Source organism: Ammospiza caudacuta, chromosome 15 (genome assembly GCF_027887145.1).
Source record: "Ammospiza caudacuta isolate bAmmCau1 chromosome 15, bAmmCau1.pri, whole genome shotgun sequence".
Classification (NCBI taxonomy): domain Eukaryota; kingdom Metazoa; phylum Chordata; class Aves; order Passeriformes; family Passerellidae; genus Ammospiza; species Ammospiza caudacuta.
The window spans coordinates 13,885,965-13,907,560 of NC_080607.1; the positions used below are offsets into that span (position 1 = coordinate 13,885,965).

Consider the following 21,596-nt stretch of genomic DNA (forward strand, 5'->3'; position numbering starts at 1 on the left):
CACACTCATTAGGGACAGTGATAAATACAAGGTGGGACATGTCTTGCTAACTGGAATTTTAAAAATAGCAGTGAGTGCTGTTGTAACTGCAGCAAATTACCAAGGGTTCAGTGGTGTGAGGAGAAGGTTATGTGTCAAAACCCAATTTCCTCTAATGCTTTAAAGAGTCCTGCTCTTTAAGGAGTTGTCTGTGGAGATGCTTAAACCACAGGGCAATGGAAGCTGCTAATTATGCACTTAGGATATTGGAGCAAATTCTGACAGTGGAGTGTGCTGTTAATTAAACTTCCACCAGAATGAGCAAGTAATTACTCTGCAATGAGGCACTCTCCTTGCATAGAGCTGAACTCACAGCTAAACCACAGGTCAGTGCAGGAGGTGATCTGAGACCTTTTCACTTGAAAAAGAAGGCAAATGTTTCCATTTATTGTTATTTTCCAGGAGAAAAGCACCTGGAGTGGTTGAGCTGAGCTGCTCTGGACAGGCTGTCTGTCAGGTTTCAGCTGGCTTGTGCAAATCAAATATCCTTCCCCAGATTTTCAAAAAACAATTTTTTTTTAATAACTGCTTCCTAGTGTTTAACAGGAATATTTTCTCCTGGGATTTAAGCCCATGACAGCTTTCCTGCATCCATAAGGGACAGGGCAGAATTTATGCCCTTTTTTCCTGAGCACACTGCAGATGTAATGGCTGTTTTCTCTTCACCCCCGTTTCTTCAGGGTTTTCTTGCAAGTGACATTCACCGAACAGAAAGAGAGTTTTGGGGACAGACAGGATAGCAAAGTCTCCCCTTTCTCTTTACACTGTCCACCCACACAGACACTCACAGGCTCCAATTTAACATAGATCCAGACAGGAAGATTTTTTTTTCTGGTGAGTTGTTTTTTCCTTAAATTTACAGACAATTTCAGAGCCTGAAACCCATGAAATCTCTGCAGACACTGAGGGTGACCTGTCCTCCTCTCCTAAGAGGATTAATGTGGAACCAGGCCCTGCTCAGCCTGTTCCCAGCTGCAGCTGTTGCACTGCCAACTCTCCAACTCCCGACTTCATCACCATCCAAAACCCAAAGGGAAACTCTCAGCCTGACCCTGGAAAAGCTCCTTGAGTTAGGATGAGAGGAAATGGCCTCAAGTTGCGCATGGGGAGGTTTAGATGAGACATGAGGATAAAACTTCCCCAAAAGGGCTGTCACAGGCTGCTCAGGGCAGGGGTGGGATCACCATTTCTGCAGGGATTTAAAAGTGTAGCTGTGGCTCTAGGGGATGTGGTTTAGAGCTGGGCTTGGCAGCCCTGATTAATGAGTGGACTCAATGATTTTTAGGATCTTTTCCAACCTGAGCGATTCTGTGATTCTAAAACCCCACAGAGCCCCAGGAGCGTTATCCCATGGCCAACATGCCACAAAAAATGAAGCAAGAGCAGCACCTGCAATACACTGGAGGGGACGGTGGACTTACAGGGGGCCCTGGGGGTCCTGGCAAGCCTGGGCGCCCAGAAGTGCAGGAACAGGCAGGAGCCAAGCTAGGGCAGGTGTCCTCGTCCCTCTGAAATGAAATCAAGCCAAAACCAGTCATGAGCAGCTGCACAGCAAGAGCAGGATGGATCACAAGTACAACACTCAGTGTTTCAAAATTCAATCTTTTACTCGAAAAAAAGCAGAATTTTTTTTTCTACTCCACTGAGAGATTTTTGTGAGCAATCGAGTGCTTTATTTTTTCTGTTGAATAACAAATGTAGAAAAAAAAATATGAACCAGCCCTGCCTGCAATGTGCAAAACAAATATTGGAAGGTAATTTTCTCCTTTCTACATATTTATACACCCCATATAGCAGGTGTCTGTGTTGAGAAGTGAAAGGAAGAGTGGGTGATGTTGTGCCTCAGGGCTGAGGTGGCAGCAAAGCTCTAGGACTGCCAGGGCAGGAAAATTATGCACTGCACCAGGATTGGAAGTTTTCACTCTTTTTGAAGCAAACATAGTTTTGTTGGCTTCACCAAGAAACACACTGATGTTATTCCCAAGTGGAAAATAATTCTTTCCCTCTTAAGTCTATCAAAATAATTTCCAGTGTCACTTCAGTACCATGGACTTGTCCCATCCTCCCCAGCTTGCTGTCAATGGGCAGAGCAGTGCCCCTTGCCTTACCAGCGCAGGGAGATCACAGCATCTGTCCTGCTCTGCCCCCACACTGCTGCACAAGAGCTGCAGAGACTGCAGCTGGAACTGGGGGGGAAAAAAGAGAGAGTTTGATAAGAAACTGGCATTGGCTCCCACCACCCATCCCCAAATTTCATTAAGTTCAAGCGATAAAAATAATCTTCAGGGATGATTTGGCAGGAATCTTCTGTGTGATCCCAATTATAACTGTACCCCAAAAAAGCCACAACCTGAGAGCTACCCCCAGACTGAGTGTTCCACAAGTCCTCAGGTCTCTGTCTTGCTGAGCAAGTCAACAAAGCAGCTTCACATCACGCCTCCAGTTTACTCACAGCCCTGCAATAGCAGCAGGTTCTCAACTAATTGGGCTTCAGCACTACCAGAATGTGAAAGCAAACTTTGATTTGCTCCCCTTGGGGGCATGGGGAGAAGGGGAAATGTGGCAGCAGAGTTTCCCAGGGCAGGGATGTGATTCCCCTCCCCAGAAACCCCAACCAGTCTCTCACTGCCTCCCTCGCAACAGCCACATCTTCCCATTGTGATTAACAAAAAAGCACACACTGCACAAAGCCAAACAAAATAATGAGGCAGAGATTAATTTTTCTTGCCTTGACACCATTTCTCATCTTTTTTTTTTTTCTTTCACTCCATGCATTTAACAAGGAGAGAGCTGTGCAGCCCAGGGAGGGTTACTGATACAGATGAGCCCTGCAGATCAAGTGGCATTTAAAGATTTCTTAAATTAAATAAGGTTCCATGATAACCAATAATGAGGCACTCTGTCTTCTCAAGGACAGCTGTGGAAGATGTGAAATGTTGCTGTGCTTGAAAGGCAGTGGGAGTAGGGATGGCACAAGGCTGTTTATTATTTGGCCAGAGCTGTCTAGCTGAGCTGCTAGCAGAGAGAATTTGGGAGGGACAGATTCCTGCCTTGATGGCCACAGGTTTTGATCAAATTACCAGAGGATTTATTTAGGAAACAAGTAAATACTGATTGAACACACTGTCCCCTGGTTTGTTACACAGCAGACCCCATTTCTTACAGGCAATTCCACCTTTATTATGGGTTTATCCCAGACCTCTGCCTCTCAGTTTGCAATTGGGAATGCACAAGGGACACAGTGTTTTTATGGTGCTGCTTTGAGGCTAGGGGAGCTATAAATCAACTGATGAGCCATTTCCCCTCGATTTCTAGATATAAAAGCAGGGCCAAGGAGCAAGGTCTTCACATCAGTGGTGAATTATTTCCTACAGCCCCACCAGACCCTTGTGAGTGATGAACTTGCCTCTCATTCTGCACATAATTAACACTCCTGCTTTGGGGGATAAGAGTGGAACAGACAGACAGAAGAAGGGTGGTTGTGCCCTGAGGACTGTGCACAGACCAGGACACTGAGTGCACACATCCCCTTTTGCTGTCCCCTGGCAGGGAGCAGCTCCCTGCAGAGCTGTGTGGAGCAGTGAGGATACACCCACAGGCCAGCACTCCCTGATGGGTTGGTTATTTTTCCCAAGTAGTAGCTGATAAAGAGCCCCTCTACTGGAGATTATTTCCCCCTCATTTGTATTCAGATGGACAAATCCAAACACACTGGAGACTGAGGCACACCCAGCTCTGCTGCCTCCAGCCACCAGCACTTCCCAGCATCGCTCTGTGTGGGCTGATGTGCCCGAGTTTCCTTGCAGAACCAATTCCCAAACCCTCCTGTCTGCTTCAGCATCCCAGTGCAGGCGCTGTGCTGCCCCAGCCCCGGGGGACGCAGCCAGCAGAAGGCTCCTCTGGGACACACTCCCATCACAGTCCCCACACCAAGGCAGGAGGGACAGAAACGCTCTCCCAGTGCTGGGAAAGCTCATTAAACCCACGGGGAGCAGCCCAGCAGTGCGGGGAGGGGTTCAGATGAGGGTGATGAGGCACTCCTGCCCACTGCCACCCCAGCCAGCACGTCCAGCACTCACGGGCACGGAGCCGCTCCGGGGCCCTCTGGTGCGCGTCACTTTGCCCAGCATGATGAAGCCAGCCGTGGAGATGCTGCCCAGGGTGTTGAGGGGCTTCTCTGCTGTTTTCTTACAGTCCACGTAGAGCTTGACCTTGGAGTGGCTCACGGCCACGTGCACCTGGGCAGCAGGAGGACAAAGCTGTGTTGGAGATCCACGGTGGGATGAGGGGGTCTCCTATTGACAGCAACACCTTCTGCCCCATCCCCAGCCTGCTGCTGGCACACCTGGGGCGTTTTTAGTGAGTGAGTGGATGGAGGGGGCTCAGGAGTGAGTTTTAGTATGTGCTTTCCCTTGTTGATCCCCTCACCTCTTCTTGGGAGAAGCCTTGCTGGAGGTGAGTAATGAACCTGCCCACAGACACCCACGGAAAGAGCTCGTTGCTCATTTGGGTGCAATCCCTTTGCTATGAGGACATGTATAGCCAAATCCCCACCCCATCATGAGTGATAAAGTGGCTTTGTCACAAGGCTGGAATCCCTTTTCCTTTCACCCAGAACTAAATGGTTACCAAAATTCTAAATTCTAAAAAACCTAATTATTTTTCAATTTTTCCTGATTATAACAACAACAGTTTTTGAAGGATGGGGTAAAAGGGAAAAATCAATATGTGGAAATCATATTTTGGCCATGAGATCCATCTGAATTCTTTACAATTATGAATTTCAACATATCTAAGAGGTTGGCCACTTCTCTGGCAATCAGGATGCAAAGCATTTGGATGATCACCCCTCAGTTTGAATGATTCTCCCTGACCAGAGTGAGATCATGAGCCACAATTCTCCCTCTCTTGATAAGGACCTTATGAAAGCTCCCATAGAATATCTTCTTCACTTCCTGCTCATCAAAGGAGACTTCCTGTAAATCACCCTTGTAGTCATGATTGAAATAGGTCAAGGATTTCTTACTGGCTGCAGGGAAGATAGGACAAATAACAGCTTAGAAATTGATTTCACACATATATACAGCAGTAAATAATTAGCCTTAAACATGGTGGAAGATTTCCTATGTTATCAAGAACTACTTCTAAACAATGGAACAAATATGTAAAAATAAAGAATGTGCTACAAGTAGAATAAAAATAAAGACATGTCTTCCAGTTGCACTGGGCAGTGATTTAAACATGAGGCTGGCAGCCACGACAAAGCTTCCCAAGACACTGCTGCTGAGTAGGGAAACCATCAAACATTCCAAGTGAGCCCTGCTGCTTACAAGATGTATGGAAGCAGCCGAATTGAATGCATTTAGCAAGAAATCTTACGGTCCAGGTTAACGCCCAGGAGAGGCTGGAAGTCCTCGTCGGTGACCTGCCACACAGCAAAGGGCTCCTTGGGCGTGTCGGGCAGCAGGCGCAGCAGGACCACGATGGTGTGCTCAGGTGGGATGGCAAACAGGTGCACATCACTGCAATGACACAAAGCAAGGGAACATCGGTGATTTAAACCACCAGAAACACCCTGCAGCTTCATCCTAGTGTTTGCTGGGCAGGGGGGCCGGCAAAGAATCACAGAATGACCAAGTTGGAAGAGACCTTCAAGATCATCGAGTCCAACCCAGCCCCAACACCTCAACTAAACCCTGGCACCCAGTGCCACATCCAGGCTTTGTTAAACACACCCAGGGATGGTGACTCCACCACCTCCCTGGGCAGGCAATTCCAAAAATTTATCACCCTTTCTGTAAAAAAATTTTTCCTAATATCCAACCCATATGTCCCTTGACGCAGCTTGAGACGGTGTCCTCTGGTTCTGTCAGTTGCTGCCTGGAGAAAGACACCAACCTCACCTGAGTACAGCCACCTTTCAGGAAGTTGTAGAGAGTGATCAGGTCACCTCTGAGTCTCCTTTTCTCCAGGCTGAGCACTCCCAGCTCCCTCAGGGGTTCCTCACAGGGTTTGTGTTCCCAGCCCCTCACCAGCCTCGTTGCCTCCTCTGGATGCACTCGAGCATCTCAACATCCTTCCCTGAGGGGTCAGAACTGCACTGGCTTTGCTCCCAGGAGCACCATCATCTGATGGTGATATGAACAGAAAGAGCCTGGACCTGCTGTGCCTGGACAGCTCTGTGGTGAGTGATGAGCCCTCGTGGGGCTTCTCCTGGTGCCTGGGGGATGCTCAGCTGGAGCAGCTGGTGTCAATCCATCACTGCCAGAGCTGCCTCAGGGAATGCCAAGCCACAGCCAGTGCAGCCCCAATGCTTTTGAGATGAGAGCTCAGTGGAGGCTTAAAAAACATCCCTGCCAGGTTCCAAAGCACTCCCCCAGGTCTCCTCTTCAAGGAGGAGGAATCGTTGCCATATATCATGGGGCAAATCTTTAAACCTTGGCACAAAACTCTTGGCTTAGGGATGTGGTTTAGTGACAGACCTGGCAGCATTAGGGTAATGGTTTGACTCAGTGATTCTTCCAGCCTAAATGATTCTATTATCCTAAATCAGTGTAAATGCCCTTCAGGGATAAGCACTGAGCCCACAGCAAAGCCCCCTCTGGGTCCCCCCATCCCAGCTGCAGGATTTAGGTTCAGCAACAGTGAGAGGATACAAGGCAATAAGGGAAGGTCAAATTGCTTTGCCTGAAACACGCCTGTAATCTGAAACAGGACACATTGGCATGGCATAAACACAGCCCATCAGGCATCTTTTTAGGACTGATTCACAAATAATAATAGAAGATTTTTTCTTTCTCACTCAGTTTCTGAAGGGATAGTGTCCTTGAAAGGCATCTATAAGAGCTGAACAAAAGGATTTGCCCATCATTTCCTGAGTAGTTAGACCAAAGGGTTCTCTGAATCTCCCCCACTCTGTTTACTCTAAGAAGCTTTGCCTCTTTAACTAAGATTAAGCGGAGTCAGTGGCTCAGTAATTAGGCTTTAAACAAAGTAGCAATGAATGTCAGGAGTCAGATAATTCTGGTTCATAATCATAAAAAAGGAATGAGGTCACAGGAGCTGCCTGGCTTGCTTGGGACCTGTGGAGAAGCTTCATATGCAACGGAATGAGGTCAAGCCACAAGCCAGAGCTAATGGTTATTCCCTCTCATCAGTGCAGCCCAGGCAGCAGAGAGCAGCTACGAGAGTGATATTTTCTAAAGCAAAGATCTCTCTCCAAACCAGAGATATTTGGGAGAAGGGATTGAAGATGAAAATGTGACCTCAAACTGCCATCCCTGAAATGCAGGTGGCTGTGGACAGAATGCCTAAAGACTGGTGCAGTGTCCATACGTGACATGATCCTCCTGTCCATCACAGCAAATAAAAAGCTGGAAAAAAGTGATTCTGTAGAAACCAAAAACAGCACTGTGAAAATGTTTGGCTGTACAAATCTATAATAAATACTATTGTGTCCCCTTAATTTTTACATGACAACTCATCTTGAGGAAAGTCAGGGGTTTATTTATTAATACATTAGGTAAAAACCCTCTGGCTATTTTTTCAATCTACCAATGGTTTGATTTAGCTCATCGTATTTATCATTTCATTTGGAAATTGCCAGCAGGGCTGCACCATTCCTCCCCAGAATGACCTTCCTTTGCTGTGCACAGGGCATGAGGCTGAGGATGAGGATGGCAAGAGCCAGAGCCGTGCTCCCACCTGGTCCTCTGGGTGAGCTGAATGTCCCTGAACAGGGTGAAGGTGCGGGAGCCGCTGAACACAAAGGGCTCCATGGCCACGCCCTTAATGGAGGAATATTCCTTCTCTATCAAGCCAAAAACTTCCATCATATCAAATCCTGGAACAAAGGAGAACAGAGAAATCAGTGGTTAGGCAGCAGTGCAAAAATGTCTTTGAAGAGTAGGTTGAATTAGCACAGAGAAGGCAGCAGGAGAAAATGCCCTGCATGACACAACACCAGCTCGAGTGTACCCCTCAAGGTAAAGAAGGCTGTGTGCACATTTCTTGTAATCTTTTCCTCTTGAAGAAGAGTGGGCAAAAGATGGAGGCTTTCACAAGTGTGTTTTCAAATCTTCAGGATGAAAAAAACCCCAATGAGAAAGATGTTACTCCAACGATTTCTTCCTTTCAACTACACACAAAGTATTATCTTCAAAAGGCATGGAATCAGTCCAGTAATTGCTAGCAGGGAGAGAAAATGATTTCTACTCTGAAATGCCTTGTGTGTAACAGACAGAAAAAAATTGGAAAAAAGCTTTAAAATACAAACTTTTCCATTTCTCTCTATTTTCAGGAGACACCCATGGCTGACCTGCCTTGTGTGGGCTACAGAGATTCTCCTGTGACACCTCTGACATCTTCTCTGGCTCATGCAGCTTAATTTCTCTCCCCCAGCTCATCATTAAAGCACCAAGTCATTTTCATTTCAGTTTTATGTTCAGTCAGACAAGATCTCACTGTTTGGATTCTGTTTGAGTTTATCAGAGTTTGCAGCAGACTGGGATGAAGGAGATGGTTCCTTCTTGAGCAAATGGAAGGGCTTCATTTCAGTGTGGTTCTTTCAGTCTGGATTCCCTCACTTCCCTTCACTATTCACAGTCTTCTGCAGTTTCTTGGCTTGAGTTTTTGTTTCGCCTGGGGGTTGGCCCAGGGCGCTTTTATTTCATTATTTTTTCATATCCCAGCAGTACAAGGGAGTTTGCCAAAATAAATGACCTACTTGAGGGCCATTTATCTCTAGTATGGAGCTTCTGACACTGACTCTCTTTAAAATGCACAGGAAGAGAAGGCTTGAGTCACGATTAAAAACATATTGAAATATAATCCCATTATTATCATAGAGTCATAGAACAGCTTGAGTTGGAAGGGACCTTAAAGATAATCTAGCTCCATGGAGCAACCAGACCTGAGAACTGCATTCAGTTCTTCAGTCTCACCTGTAACTCAGAACTCTCTGGGAAGGAGCTGATACCCTTTCTAAGCAGAATTCACTGCTTTCTCAGGAAGCTACACTTGCCACAAACCCATCAGCATGAACAGCTCTCATGGCTCAGGCAGAAATTCTTGCCCCCAAAATTTGTGCAGCCTGAGTGCAGAGAGCTCCTCTGGCTCTGGAGGATGCACAGGGGATCCCAGGGCCTGCTGAGAGGTTTGGAGTTTGATAGTCTGAGGAGCCTTTTTGAGATAGGAATTCAAATTCTGCTGGAATTCAAGGGCTGTTTGAAGCTTCACCTCCTTAAGGCTGGTGAAAATCCTGGTGTTAAGCACTAACAACTCAGGTGCTGCAAAATATTCTACTACCTGATAAAAGATATGTTCCAATTTTGGTTTTCACACTTCTCCCCTTTTCCTTGGGACATTTTCCCCACACTCAGCTCTTGCATATATCTCCCAAGCAGTGTTTTCACTCACAGCCCAGCAGCACCAGGGCTTGCATCTGCTACTGTACCTCTTATGGAACCTTCTCTGGAGGTGGTGGTGGGGCAGGCTGTGAGAACAGAATAAAAGGGGAAATCTATTAGAGGGGGAAAAACCAGCAGGGGATTATGGAAGCAAAATGAACACAGTTCCTTTAGAGAGAGCAAAGGAAAAACACAGCAAAATTTAGAATATCCTGCAGGTCTATTCAGAGCTTGGACTTTAACCTTATGGTTAAATGGAGAAGGAGAGAATTTATTTTTATGCAGACATAAAAGTTGTTTCCTGGCTTGCCTATTAGCAAAATAAAAATAGTGTCTTTCATCATCAAACATCTCCATGATCACTTTCTTTTGACTAACTCAGCTGGCACCTGATGATATGCAATACAAGAGAGCATCATTTTGGCAAGGTTTTTTTTAAAAACAGACATCAAAACATTTCTTTTTCTTTTAACAGTGCCTCAGTAGTGTGGTAAAATAAAGATATACGCAGTTTCAAATTTTGTACCTGCAATTGAAAATACACACAGCAAAATATGTATCTCAACTTGAGAGTCTGGCTTTTGATTTCTTTCAGAAAACACAGAGAGTTTTGAAAACTTTTGCAGTTTGTCTTTCAGAAATGCTCTTGATGAATCCTTTGAGATGCCGCAGGATAAAAAGCAAGACTAGAGAAGAGATGGGGATGTGAAGGTGGAACATGAGGCACCAGGGCTGTGAGCACTCTGTTTAAAGGCTCAGGTAAAGGGGTGGTTTAGAAAACAGCTCATGAATGCTATTTTCAATCATCTCCTGCCACGTAAATCCCAGGCCATGGGTGCCAGATGGAGCTGGGACAAAGGGAATGCTTGACGCAAAATGAGAAATGTCCCTGGAAACCAAGGACACTTGACAGGACGGGCTGTCTCACAAGGGGTTTACTCATTCATCAGGATAATAGAATCTAAGAGATCATTGTACTGAGGCTGCAGCACAGCCTTGCCTTTCTTGCATCAATGCCATTTCCTACCTCAGCAGCAGCCTAACTTTTGTAAAATGTGTAAGACATTTAAAGGAGGTGACTTGTTTCCTCCAAAAGACCTGAGATTCCTAAGCCTGTAAGAGTTTCAATGCCATTCCTCATGTGGAAGAAAAGGCACCCAAACCTATGACTCTGATGGTCACAGCACCATTAAAGCCAGGATTAAACCACAAAGACTTACAAGGTGCTGTGACCTCTGTTGTTCCAACCGATGCTTAATTTTTTATATACCATAATTCCTGTAGAACCAAGTGTAAAACTGTGGGAGGGATCTATGGAAATCCATTAAAAATCAGTTTCTGAAACGTGAGCCTTGCCATGCTGAGCCTGACCAGCCCTTGCATGGAGAATCTTCAACCTATGCACTGCTCTTTCCCTTCTCCTTCCAGAAACCAAATTTTCTCAATCTTAGACAATGCTTTGGGTTGGAAGGGACCTTAAAGCTCATCCTGTTCCACCCCTTCCATGGGCAGGGACACCTTCCACTATTCCAGGCTGCTCCAAACCCCATCCAACCTGGCCTTGGACACTTCCAGGGATGGGGCAGCCACAGCTTCTCTGGGCACCCTGTGCCAGGGCCTCAGCATCCTCATAGGGAAGAATTTCTTCCTGACATCTAATCCAAACCTGCTCTTTGTCAGCTTGAAGCCATCCCCCCTTGTTCTATCACTCCACACACTTGTGAAAAGTCCCTCTCCAGCTCTGTCAGAACTGGAGCATGGTGAATGAAAAACAAACAAACAAAAAAAGATCCCAAAGCAAGCTGTAAACTTGTCCATTTTCCAGGTATCTTTCTTGTTTGGGAGTCGGTGAGCTCACTCTGACCCTTGCCCAGGCCCCAGAGTCCCTCTTGCTTCCATCCCTGGCAATTCCCCCCTCCTTCCCAGCTGGCAGCACTGGGATTGCTCTCAGCTCTTTGATCAGGCAATGCTCAGCTTGTGGGAAGCCTCTCAGAGTCAGGGCAAGGATCCCTGACACTGACAGTTTCACTTCTGCTTTGAAGATTTTTCCCTAGACTTTCCAGCCTAAGATTCCTGCTGTCTTGTTATCTCCTCTGGTTTTTGTTTTTCTCCCCAAATCCCAGCCCAATGCAGTTATTCACTGCTCAATGAACATTCACTCTTGCAACACCAGATCATTTCTCTCAATAATTTGGTTATATATCAATACTGGAGCCTTTATTGCGCATCCAACTGTTTTCCCAGCATTGTTACATATTGTCTCTCCTTCTTCAAAAAAAGGCACTTTATAAAACAGAAGGAATTTAATATTTCTTCCATTGTCTTTTCAGTTCTCATAGCCAAACAGCTATATTAAATTCTACAAGGTGACTCATCAGCCCTTTGAGAGGTTGTTTTCTTCTTGAAAGTTCACAGGACTTTTCCACTGTGATCTGAACACCTCAATAACACTTGAAAACTTAATCTGCTATGTCCTTTGTTGGCTGTAAATTAAATTTTTTTTTTACATCTAAGCTGCCTCATTCTTCAATCTTGACTTCACTCAATAAATTTTAAAACTGAAATTTTGCTTGGAATATTTTCAAATAATGCCAGCAGTGCCACAATATCTGCATTATGATATTTACTTATTAAAAACTTTTTGTAACCCCATTAATTCAACATTTCTCACTAATCCATTTCATAGTTTGCTTTCTATCAGCTATGAGAGCATATGCTCATTAAATTTAATAAGGGACTTTACAGGGAATTTTAATTTTAAACATGTCACACTTCCCTGCACTACATTTTGGTCAAGTTGTGCAGAAATCCTCTAAAATACCATTGGTCTCTTTACTGAGCCTGGTATTAAGAAGTTTTGTGGTGTCCTTGGGTTGTCCCCAAGGGCATCTGTCAAGAGCTGATGGACCCCTCCTGCTGCTCTGCAGAGCCCACACTGAATTGAAACCAACACCAGCAAAGCAAGGCTTTAGAGGAGATGATTTACCCTCTGCTTTAGGTGGGATGAATCCTCGGATGGAGGGGAATTTAGACAGCACTGGAGCTGGAAGAGAAAGCAATCATAGAATCAGAAAGTTGGAGAAGACCTTAAAGACCATCAAGTCCAACCTTTGACCAAAATCCTCCACAGCCACTCAACCACATTGGGAACGGCCACATCTGCTTTAACACTTTCAGGAAGGGTGACTCTAAATGCTGCTTGGGGAGCATTTTACAATGCTTAACCACTCTTTCAGTGAAGAAATGTTTCCTAGTATCTGACCTGAACCTCTCCTGGCCCAATTGAGGCCATGCCTGAGCTCTGTTGTCCAAGATTGTGACGCCAGGCTCGAAACCCAAAGAGCCGCCAGCCCTTCGCGCTCGTCTCAGATTTGTCAATAACTCACAGGAGTACAGAAATTGGGGCAGGATTTTCACTTTTCAAGGCCAATATTCTATTGCTGAGCAAACCCCTGGCTTCAGGCAGAGTGTCCCAGCAGAGGTGGCAGCTGGAGGGCAATGCAGGAGGTGCCCACCCCAGCTGAGCCCCGTACCTGTCCGGCCCGTGGTGGAGGTGCTCTCGCTCTCTCCCGTGTAGTGGATGGCAGAAATTGTCACCTTGTAGGCTCGATCAGGCAGCAGGGACTGCAGGGTGACGCTGCTGCTTTTGCCTGGAGCCATGATCTGCAATGGGGGAAGAAGAGATCCCAGTGATTGGGGCTCTCACCCACTGCCCAGAGTTAGGTGGGGCTGGCTCAGAGCAGCATTCCTGCTTGGTTCAGCACAGCCAACCTGTCTATGTGCTGCTGTTGGACTAGCAATGGCCAGAGGAAAATAATTTTCCCATATAAAGACCCCACTATTCCCCATGGAAATGCAGCAGAAGTGCTTTATAACAGGATTATCAAGCTGTTTAAGCAGGGAATCTTTTAAAATAATTATATTTAATCTCCCTAAGCCAGAGGGGCAGTAGGTTTATCCCCCACCCCTCTGCCTCCAAGAATTCCCTCCCCAGTTCAGGGAGTAGAGAAAGCTGTGCTATTAGTGGCTTTGACGGAGAAAAATATCTTAATTACAAAAGAGTCTCAGAGTTCGTTTTACAAAGCAACACATCAGCAAGAAGAGATTTGGTTGTGAGCCCTGATATCCTAAACCTGACTGGAGTGAGCAGAGTTCCTCTGGTCACATTGTCCCCCACAAAGGAGCTGGGCACTCACAGTTTGCTGGGCAGCAGCATCAGAAACGGGGCTGTAGGTGATTTTGTAGTGCTGGACTCGGCCATCAGGAGGGGTCCAGTGCACCTGGAGGCTGCTGGGCGTCTCAGAGCTGATGAAGAGGTTGGTGGGTGGGCTCCGGGAATCTGTGACAGGGATGGAAGGTGAGCAGCACAAAGAGCAGGGGGAATTCTCTGTAAATGGGGCCAGCAGTGTTTGCTTCCAGGCCCTTTTCTGAACGCCTCAGTGTCGCAGACATCTTTTATGAAAAATCTTTTCTTTAAGATTTTTCCTCCTGAGAAGCTGAGAGGCCTCAGGAACAAAATGTAAACATTGATTATCTGCTGCTGTGGAATGCAACAGGTGGATCTTTGATTGGCCCATGTTAGATGTTTGTAATTAATGGCCAATCACAGTCAGCTGGCTCGGACACAGAGCCAAGCCACAAACCTTTGTTACCATTCTTTGCTATTCTATTCTTAGCTAACATTCTGATGAAATCCTTTCTTCTATTCTTTGAGTATAGCTTTAATGTAATATATATCATAAAATAATAAATCAAGCCTTCTGAAATAAGGCGTCAGATCCTCATCTCTTCCCTCATCCAAGAACCCTGTGAACACCATCACACCTCAGTGCTCTGCTGTGCAGGTAAACAACACTCAAGGCAGCCACAAGCACCCAGGAAAGAGGGAAAAATAATTCTGGAGGGTTGAGGATTGCCCAGCTACAACACACCACAACTCAAACGCTCAGTAATTCCAAGCCTAGGACATGGGGAAAATTCTTGCAAATGTGAAAGAGTCCTGGAAGCACAAGGCAAAGAGACCCATTGTACCCATCATGAACAAACACCAAGGCTGCTTGAACTGGAACTGAATTTCATCAAGCTGGACAAACAGCTTTACTGGCAATTAAACCTGGATCACACATCAGAGTTAATCCATCATCATTTCTAATATTTTTCAGCTTTTTCTGTTTTAAAATTATTCTTAAAAAAAATCGCAGAGCATCCAGCACACCAGAGTTCTGTCTGGAGCTTCTGACATCAACAACCACATCCCTGGAATGGGTCACACAGGGTGCCTGAGCTATCCCCTCTTCTCTGGCCCTGTCCTAGGATGGCTGGAGGGGTTCCAAACAGGTGATGGGCTGAGCCAGACAACCAGAAAGGAGTTTGCCAGAGACCATAGCTGAGCAATTTTTAATTACATAAATGCATTTCTTTCCCTGGGGTCCTGCTGTGCAGCAAACTGGATCTGACGACAGAGGCTCTTGTGCTGGAGGGATTTCTCTGAGCAGAGGTTGAGGGAAGAAGGGAAAGGCAGAGTGGGCTAAATCAGGTCAAAAAGAGGCTCAAGAACATGGGGTTGTCTGCTCCTGGGGCATTTCCAAGCATAAAATCATGTGTCTGTCCTTGAACTCATGCTGGTGTGAAGACACAGAAGTTCTGGACAAAAAAAAGAAGAATTCATTCAGAAGACACTGAAAATTATGGGTGAGCCCTAAAGACAGTCAAAGAAACACACTAAGGTGATGAGGTTTTTATTCTGCACTTTTCCTGTAAGGATGTTCTGCCCACCCAGCAAAGCCTGGGGTGACCTTAAAGCACAGGTTGAGTGAAGATCATTTCCATCTTCATTGATCTTCCTTCTCTTTTGTTTAGGAAATAAGCTTAATTTTACTGAGGCTGAACTGAGATTGCAGCAGCTGAATCAGGCTGGAGGTGTTGCTGTGCACCACCGTGAGGCAAAGCAGAGAAGAAAAGAAGAACAAAGTCACTTCAGCACACTTTTATCAGTCAGTGATGCATCTTTGCTGCGTGCGCTGGCATTTCCTTCACCTGCGGTCAGGGGACACAGCTGAAGTGAACTTTAAAGGGCAAGTTAGGGCAAGTCTTTGGAGTCAGGTTTATTCTGGAAAGCCTTCAGGCCTGGTAGGGTTTGATGGCCTGGATCTGACAGACAGGGGACAGGACATCTCCTGAAGCTGCCCTGGAGGACAGAAGCATCCCTGCCTGCATCTGTGGCTTTGTTTGCCTCCTCACCCTCTGCTCCTCCACAGGAGCAATCCCTGTGTGCTCTCAGGTCTAACCAGCATTACAGGCACACAAATACTCAAATAAGAATAAAACCCTAGCCTCCACTCACTCCAAACGCTCACCTGCAAGGATTATTATGTATTAACTACAAGCCATGTGTTTTCCTGCCATGGGTTGAAGCTTCATTCCCACATTTTTATTTTATTTCTTTTATTTGCCATGCACACTCTATCAGGAGCAGTGCATCCTCAGTGAGGAGGTGGATAAAGAGATTTCCCCACAGCTCAGCTGGAGGAGCAGGGCACACAAGCACTTTGTGAAACACTTCGGCAGCAGCTCCCATCCAAACTGCCCTCTCCTTGTCCTTCAGGACCATCAAGGGGCTCTTTTCTTTTGCTCAAGTTCTTTTTCCGCAGCCCGGATGAAAGAACTCTCCCTCAGTACAAAAGGAGGTGCTTGTCTGATGCTCAGCAGGACCAAAGCCACCCCTTCCAGCATTTTCCATTCAGCAGCACCTCCATGTCCCAGCAGATTCCTCCAGGAAAGCATCCTCTGCACTCCCTGTGCTTGCTGGGCGGGTTTGTGTTTGAAGCACCACTAAAGATGTTTATTAGTGTGACAAGTGATCACTGTGAAAGCCTTTGGTCAAGGATAAGGACTTTGCTACACTTGCCAATTTATAAAACACACTGAAAGGAGAGCTCAGCTCAGATGAGAATTCAGTCTAAATATAACAGAGAAAAAAAAGAAACATCAGAACTGTGGGTAAGAGGCGCATTTTGACAATTTTGTTGTCTGTGGGAAATACATCAGCATGCTTTTGTTTCTGCTCTGCCTCTTGAAAGTCTGCAGGGAAAAGTTTGCTAACTGAGTTACTGAAAAATAATCCCAAACTTTTTTATTTCCTCTAGTCAAAACAAAGAATTTAAAAAAATCCAATATCTCCAAGACAAGAAGGAGCTTGTACCACATCAATGTCTCCAAATTTTCTTTTCCAGCTAAAGCTACTCACTTATTTCAAGTTCATAAAAAGACAAATCTCAAACCATAACTTTGAAACAACTTTTTCTCCTACCAGCAAGATGAGTGACCCCATCCCAGTCCTTCCAAATGTCACATCACACTGATGATTAGTTGTTAGTTTTTATAGGAGGATGATGTTTCTGCTGTCCTGTATTTTGTGAGGGATTGGTGTATGCAGGGTCCCATGACGATAACAAATTTGGTCTCAAAATGGGTGTTTCAGGTGAGACAAGAGGCATTACTGGCCCTGAATAAAATTGGTGTTTTTCCCTCACCCCAGGGGCAGAACTTGCTTCCATTTCACAGAACCATAGGCAAGGAGCGTTGCTCTGACCTGGCAATTTTTTCCCTTGACATTCAAAGAAGAAAGTATTTCAGGGAGAGGATCTTGTGTTACCAGTTCCTGCTGAGTTTCACTTCAGTCCTTGCCCTTAAACTTCAGCATTTCTTGGAAATTCTACCAAGACATTTTTAAGAATAACTTCATGACTTGACCTATCCTTACATAAAGGGATGTTGCCAAGAGAGAAAAAGAGAAAAGCAATGATGAAAGCAAAAGAAAGCATTTCCTCCCTCCCACAACCTCCTTTAGCAGACACTTTGGGTATTATTCAGCACAGCCTGATCAATGCTGCTCACCACCTAGCAACCCAAAGTCTGCCCTCCTGAGGGGATCCAGGGAGCTTTCATCACTGTTTCAGCCCTCAGAATTCCATTTTATAATGAAAATTAAGGGGGAAAGGGCTCAAAAATCAGACCAGGAGGTCAGGGTTTTCAGATAACACCAGAGATTTTCATTCTGTGTCTGAATGAGTTTATCCACCAGCCCTGATGGAGACTAACACCACTGGACATCTTGACAAGGCACAGTACAGGGTGGCAGCTTCTACTTGAAACATTGAATATTTGAAATGTAACCACATCCCAGGAGACCCCAGAGTCCTGCCTAGGGCCACATCATCCCATACATTCATTGCTCAAGCCTTCAGCAATTTTCTGGCATCCCCAAATTCCCCCTGACCTGCCCCAGAGCAGCCCTGGAAATCACCGGCCACCCCCTCTGTGCCACTTCTCCTCTGTGGGCATTTCTTACTTTAAACTCTAGAAAAGAATTAGCATCAAAACATTGATTTCACCTGCAAATATTGGCTGGAAGGAGTGTGGCAGTGCCCTGACTGCTCCTGCAAAGGGAGCAGCAGCTCCCAGGCACTGAATCCTGTGCTGGCTGCACACCTGGCTGTCGCAGACATCTTTTATGGAAAATCCTTTCCTTAGGATTTTTCTTCCTGAGAAGCTGAGAGACCTCATGAACAAAATGTAAACATTGATTATCTGCTGCTGTGGAATGCAACAGGTGGATCTGTGATTGGCCCATGTTGGTTGTTTCTAATTAATGGCCAATCACAGCACAGCTGGCTCAGACAGAGAGCCAAGGCACAAAACTTTGTTATCATTCTTTTTTTTTCTGTTCTTAGCTAGCCTTCTAATGAAATCCTTTCTTCTATTCTTCTATTATAGTTTTAATGTAATATGTATCATAAAATATTAAATCAAGCCTTCTGAAACATGGAGTCAGATCCTTGTCTCCTCCCTCATCCAAGAACCCTGTGCACAGCTGCACACCTGGCTTTCTGGAGAATTCTATTTTCTTCATGCAGGAGACAGAGCCTGACAATTCCCAAGGCTCCTGCACAAGGACAGCAGCTGACAAGCAGAAATCAAATTGCTTTCCCTGCCCTGCTGGGGTGCCAGCAGCAGCAGCAGCAGCAAGGACTGGCTTGTGCAAATGTGCCCAGAAGGGCCCTGCCACGTGTCATTGTGCTGGGCTGAGAGAGCTCCTCTGACACTTCATAATTCATAGCTTAAAACGTAGTAATTAATTTTCCTACAGCCTCCAAACAGCTCTAATTGTCCTCTTGTCATCATATATCAGTAGGATGCTTGCTTTTCTTTTTTTCTTTGCCAGTGTGCAGCTCCAAGGTACTTGTCTGAGGTCGTTTCCTATAAAAATGGTTTTAATACTTATTATTAATAAAACCTGAGCTTCTTATTCTAAGATTACCACTTACTTCAAGCTTCATCAGCTCAACATCAGCCTAAATGAGTTTATTCTGCAGAGGAGGACGAGATCTGAGAGGAGAGGGAGGACTGTTGGTGTTGAAGTGTTCCATTCATTTCAAACAAAGCCATTTTATAGGCAATATTTATTACCAGGACCTGTGGGAGTGCCAGTTTTTAACCTCATATCCTGCCTGTACAAAGTCAGATTTAGGCAATGCTTCCAAGGCAGTGTGCCTGCAGGATTGCCTCCCATGTTTGTAAATGCCCTCAGTGAGGCAAACTCAGCAATGACAGAGCTCAGGAAATCCTCACCCTGCCTACAGACAATATTTTATTAACAAGAACCATTCCTTAGGCAGCACAGGGACACGTTCAGCTGGACACCCTCAGAATTTATTTCCATCCATGCACTACACTGAGGCAGGGAGGGATGAAATGTGCTCCCCATGGAACACGTGCAGGGATTATCAGTGTGATGGGATTGCCCAGCCTCTTGCTCTCAGGACAGACTGAGAACATTTTCACACAGAAGCCTAAATAACCATCTCTAGCTTTATTCAGACATTCGTGTGTGTGTGTTTTCAGAGCTGGAGGTGACCAGTCTGAGCTGCAGGAGTGTGCTGGGTTGTGAGGGATCCCCTGCCCTGTCTGTCACCCTGGGCTGTGGATGGTCACTTACTGGTCCTGTGGTGGACAGACACAGTGTCACTGCGAGCTCCATCTTTGTAGTAGGCCCAGATGGATATTTTGTAGTCAGTGTTCTTCTGCAGGCTGGGCAGGACGGCTGTGGCCACATTTCCAGCCAGGGAGAGCTGCACAAGGACGGAGAGGACAGGGGTCAGCCCCACTGCCAGGCATGCCCAGGCTGCTCCGTGCCCCCAGGTGCCTGGCCCACAGCTTGTCCCCAGCACAAATGAGTTAGCACTGGGCTCTGGGGCTAAAGTTTGGGGTTGCACACGTGTAAGCAAAGGCAAAATTGCAGCTGTGAATGATGCAGAGCAGATGCCTGTGCATGGCAGCCCAGTGATGACCAGCAGCTCCTGCAGCACCGCAGCACAGAGCTCTGACACAAGGCAGAGAGCACAGAGTTCCTCTGATGAGTTTCCAGCTTCTAGGGGAGCTGGGGACAGAAGCCCCAGCATCCCTCTGTTCCAGCCCAAATAGAAATTATTTGGTCTCACTCATTGCAGGAGAGACTTGGGCATTAAGCCTAGATTTAAACTGCTGTTTGACCTTATACTGAAAATAGGGGCTTCAGATGGAAGGGGGCACCTGGTCCATCCCTGCCAGATCTGCACCAGTTCTGTCTCTGCTCATTCTCCTCTGAGTGCTCCTTACTTGGACCTCATCCTTCCCAAAGAGCAGTGTCCCAAAAATATCAGTGCTTCCTAGCACTGAGGAGAAGAGAAAATGCTTCACCTTCTTAGAAGCAATGCCTCCAGCTATAAATACTTGAGTGCTGTATTTTTCTTGTCCACAACATCTTGACATTGGGGACTGGTGATCCTCTGCAACCCCAGATCTTTTTTCTACTGAATTGCTTCTTAGCTATTTGTTCTACATCCTGTATACCTATGGTTAATTATTCCTGCCTAAGCTTAATACTTTCTGCTTGTCCCTATTAAATTTCATCCTTGAGGTTTCCCAGAACACTTCTGCAATCTTCCCAGAGCCTGCAGGACTCTGCCCTGCTGTCCCTCCTGCTCCCAGCCCTCAAGGTGACTGCTCCACTGAAAGCCAGACCCAGCAGGGATCCTGCTGAACTGTTCAATTGCTGGAGTGCATTGCCCTGAATAGTTTCACACAGCCCTCTGCCACTCCAGCAGGTGAGCTCAGAGCCAGCCCAGCCTCCCCAGAGCTGTGTGTGGGCTCATACCCTCGTACCTCCTGAGGCTTCTCTCCACTGGCTGTGCTCCACTTGATCTGGTAGACAACCACGTCCGAGGCAGCCACAGCTTCCCACTGCAGGCGGAGGCTGTTCCCAGAGAGTTCAGTGACCTTCAGGGCACGGGGAGGGGGCACCTTCACTGCGGGGAGCACAAGGAACACGAGCTGAGGAGCAGGCTCTGACAGCACCTTGTCAGAGCCAGGGTGGGGAGCAGATGGCTGGGGAGCAGAGCATCACCCAGGCAGGTGTCTGAGGCCAGCCTGTCTGTCGCTTCTTCAGACCCAGATGACAGCAGTCATCAGGACAGACAGGGGCAAATTGTTTTTAAAGCCCTAATTAAGACAGGTTATCTCGTTTATGGGGAGCACAGATATCACATTGGTTTTGTAAAGGGAAGAAGGCTAGGAGGGCTCTCAAGGATGCAGAGGTTAGTGATACATCATGCTTTTCTTCATTTGCTTCTTTTCTTTATCCCTTCCACCTCATTTTGAGCATAACACAATTGGACATATTCCACACACAAAGAACAGCAGCCATCTGTGCTCTGTGCAAGGGTTTTGACCACGAGCTGCTGGGGCCAGTCTTTAAAACATCCAAGTTCAGAGACACACAAACCAACTTTGTCACTTCTTACTGAGACCAGAAGTATTTCCATTCCTTACTTACAGGTGGTGACATTGCCAGTAATTGGAAAGGAGTCCCCTTCATCATACGTGGATCTGACACTGATGAAGTATTGTGTGAGGGAGGACAGAGGTCTCAGGACAGTGGATGTTTCAGTGCCAGGAACTTCCACCTGCAGTGGGGAGTTGCATGAGTATTGTAAGACAGAGGGTGAGACACTGGGCTTGTTCAGTCTGAAGAAAAAGAGACACTTTATTGCAGCCTTTCAGTATTTAAAGGAAGCTTATTAGAAAGATGGGAACAGACATTTTAGCAAGGCC

General features: G+C 46.2%; 1 protein-coding gene across 1 annotated transcript in view; it reads right to left on the reverse strand.

Moving 5' to 3' along the window:
• COL20A1 (collagen type XX alpha 1 chain) overlaps positions 1–21,596 on the reverse strand; it is a 48,291-nt gene that overhangs the window by 10,547 nt on the left and 16,148 nt on the right. The window contains exons 15-27 of the mRNA XM_058814710.1: positions 21,319–21,448; positions 20,649–20,791; positions 19,444–19,576; positions 13,643–13,785; positions 12,980–13,109; positions 12,433–12,489; positions 9,494–9,532; positions 7,744–7,882; positions 5,419–5,561; positions 4,959–5,068; positions 4,119–4,277; positions 2,148–2,225; positions 1,461–1,547 (exon numbers count right to left, since the gene is read on the reverse strand). Coding sequence (XP_058670693.1) covers positions 1,461–1,547; positions 2,148–2,225; positions 4,119–4,277; positions 4,959–5,068; positions 5,419–5,561; positions 7,744–7,882; positions 9,494–9,532; positions 12,433–12,489; positions 12,980–13,109; positions 13,643–13,785; positions 19,444–19,576; positions 20,649–20,791; positions 21,319–21,448 — 1,491 coding nt within the window. The remainder of the gene's footprint in view (positions 1–1,460; positions 1,548–2,147; positions 2,226–4,118; positions 4,278–4,958; positions 5,069–5,418; positions 5,562–7,743; positions 7,883–9,493; positions 9,533–12,432; positions 12,490–12,979; positions 13,110–13,642; positions 13,786–19,443; positions 19,577–20,648; positions 20,792–21,318; positions 21,449–21,596) is intronic.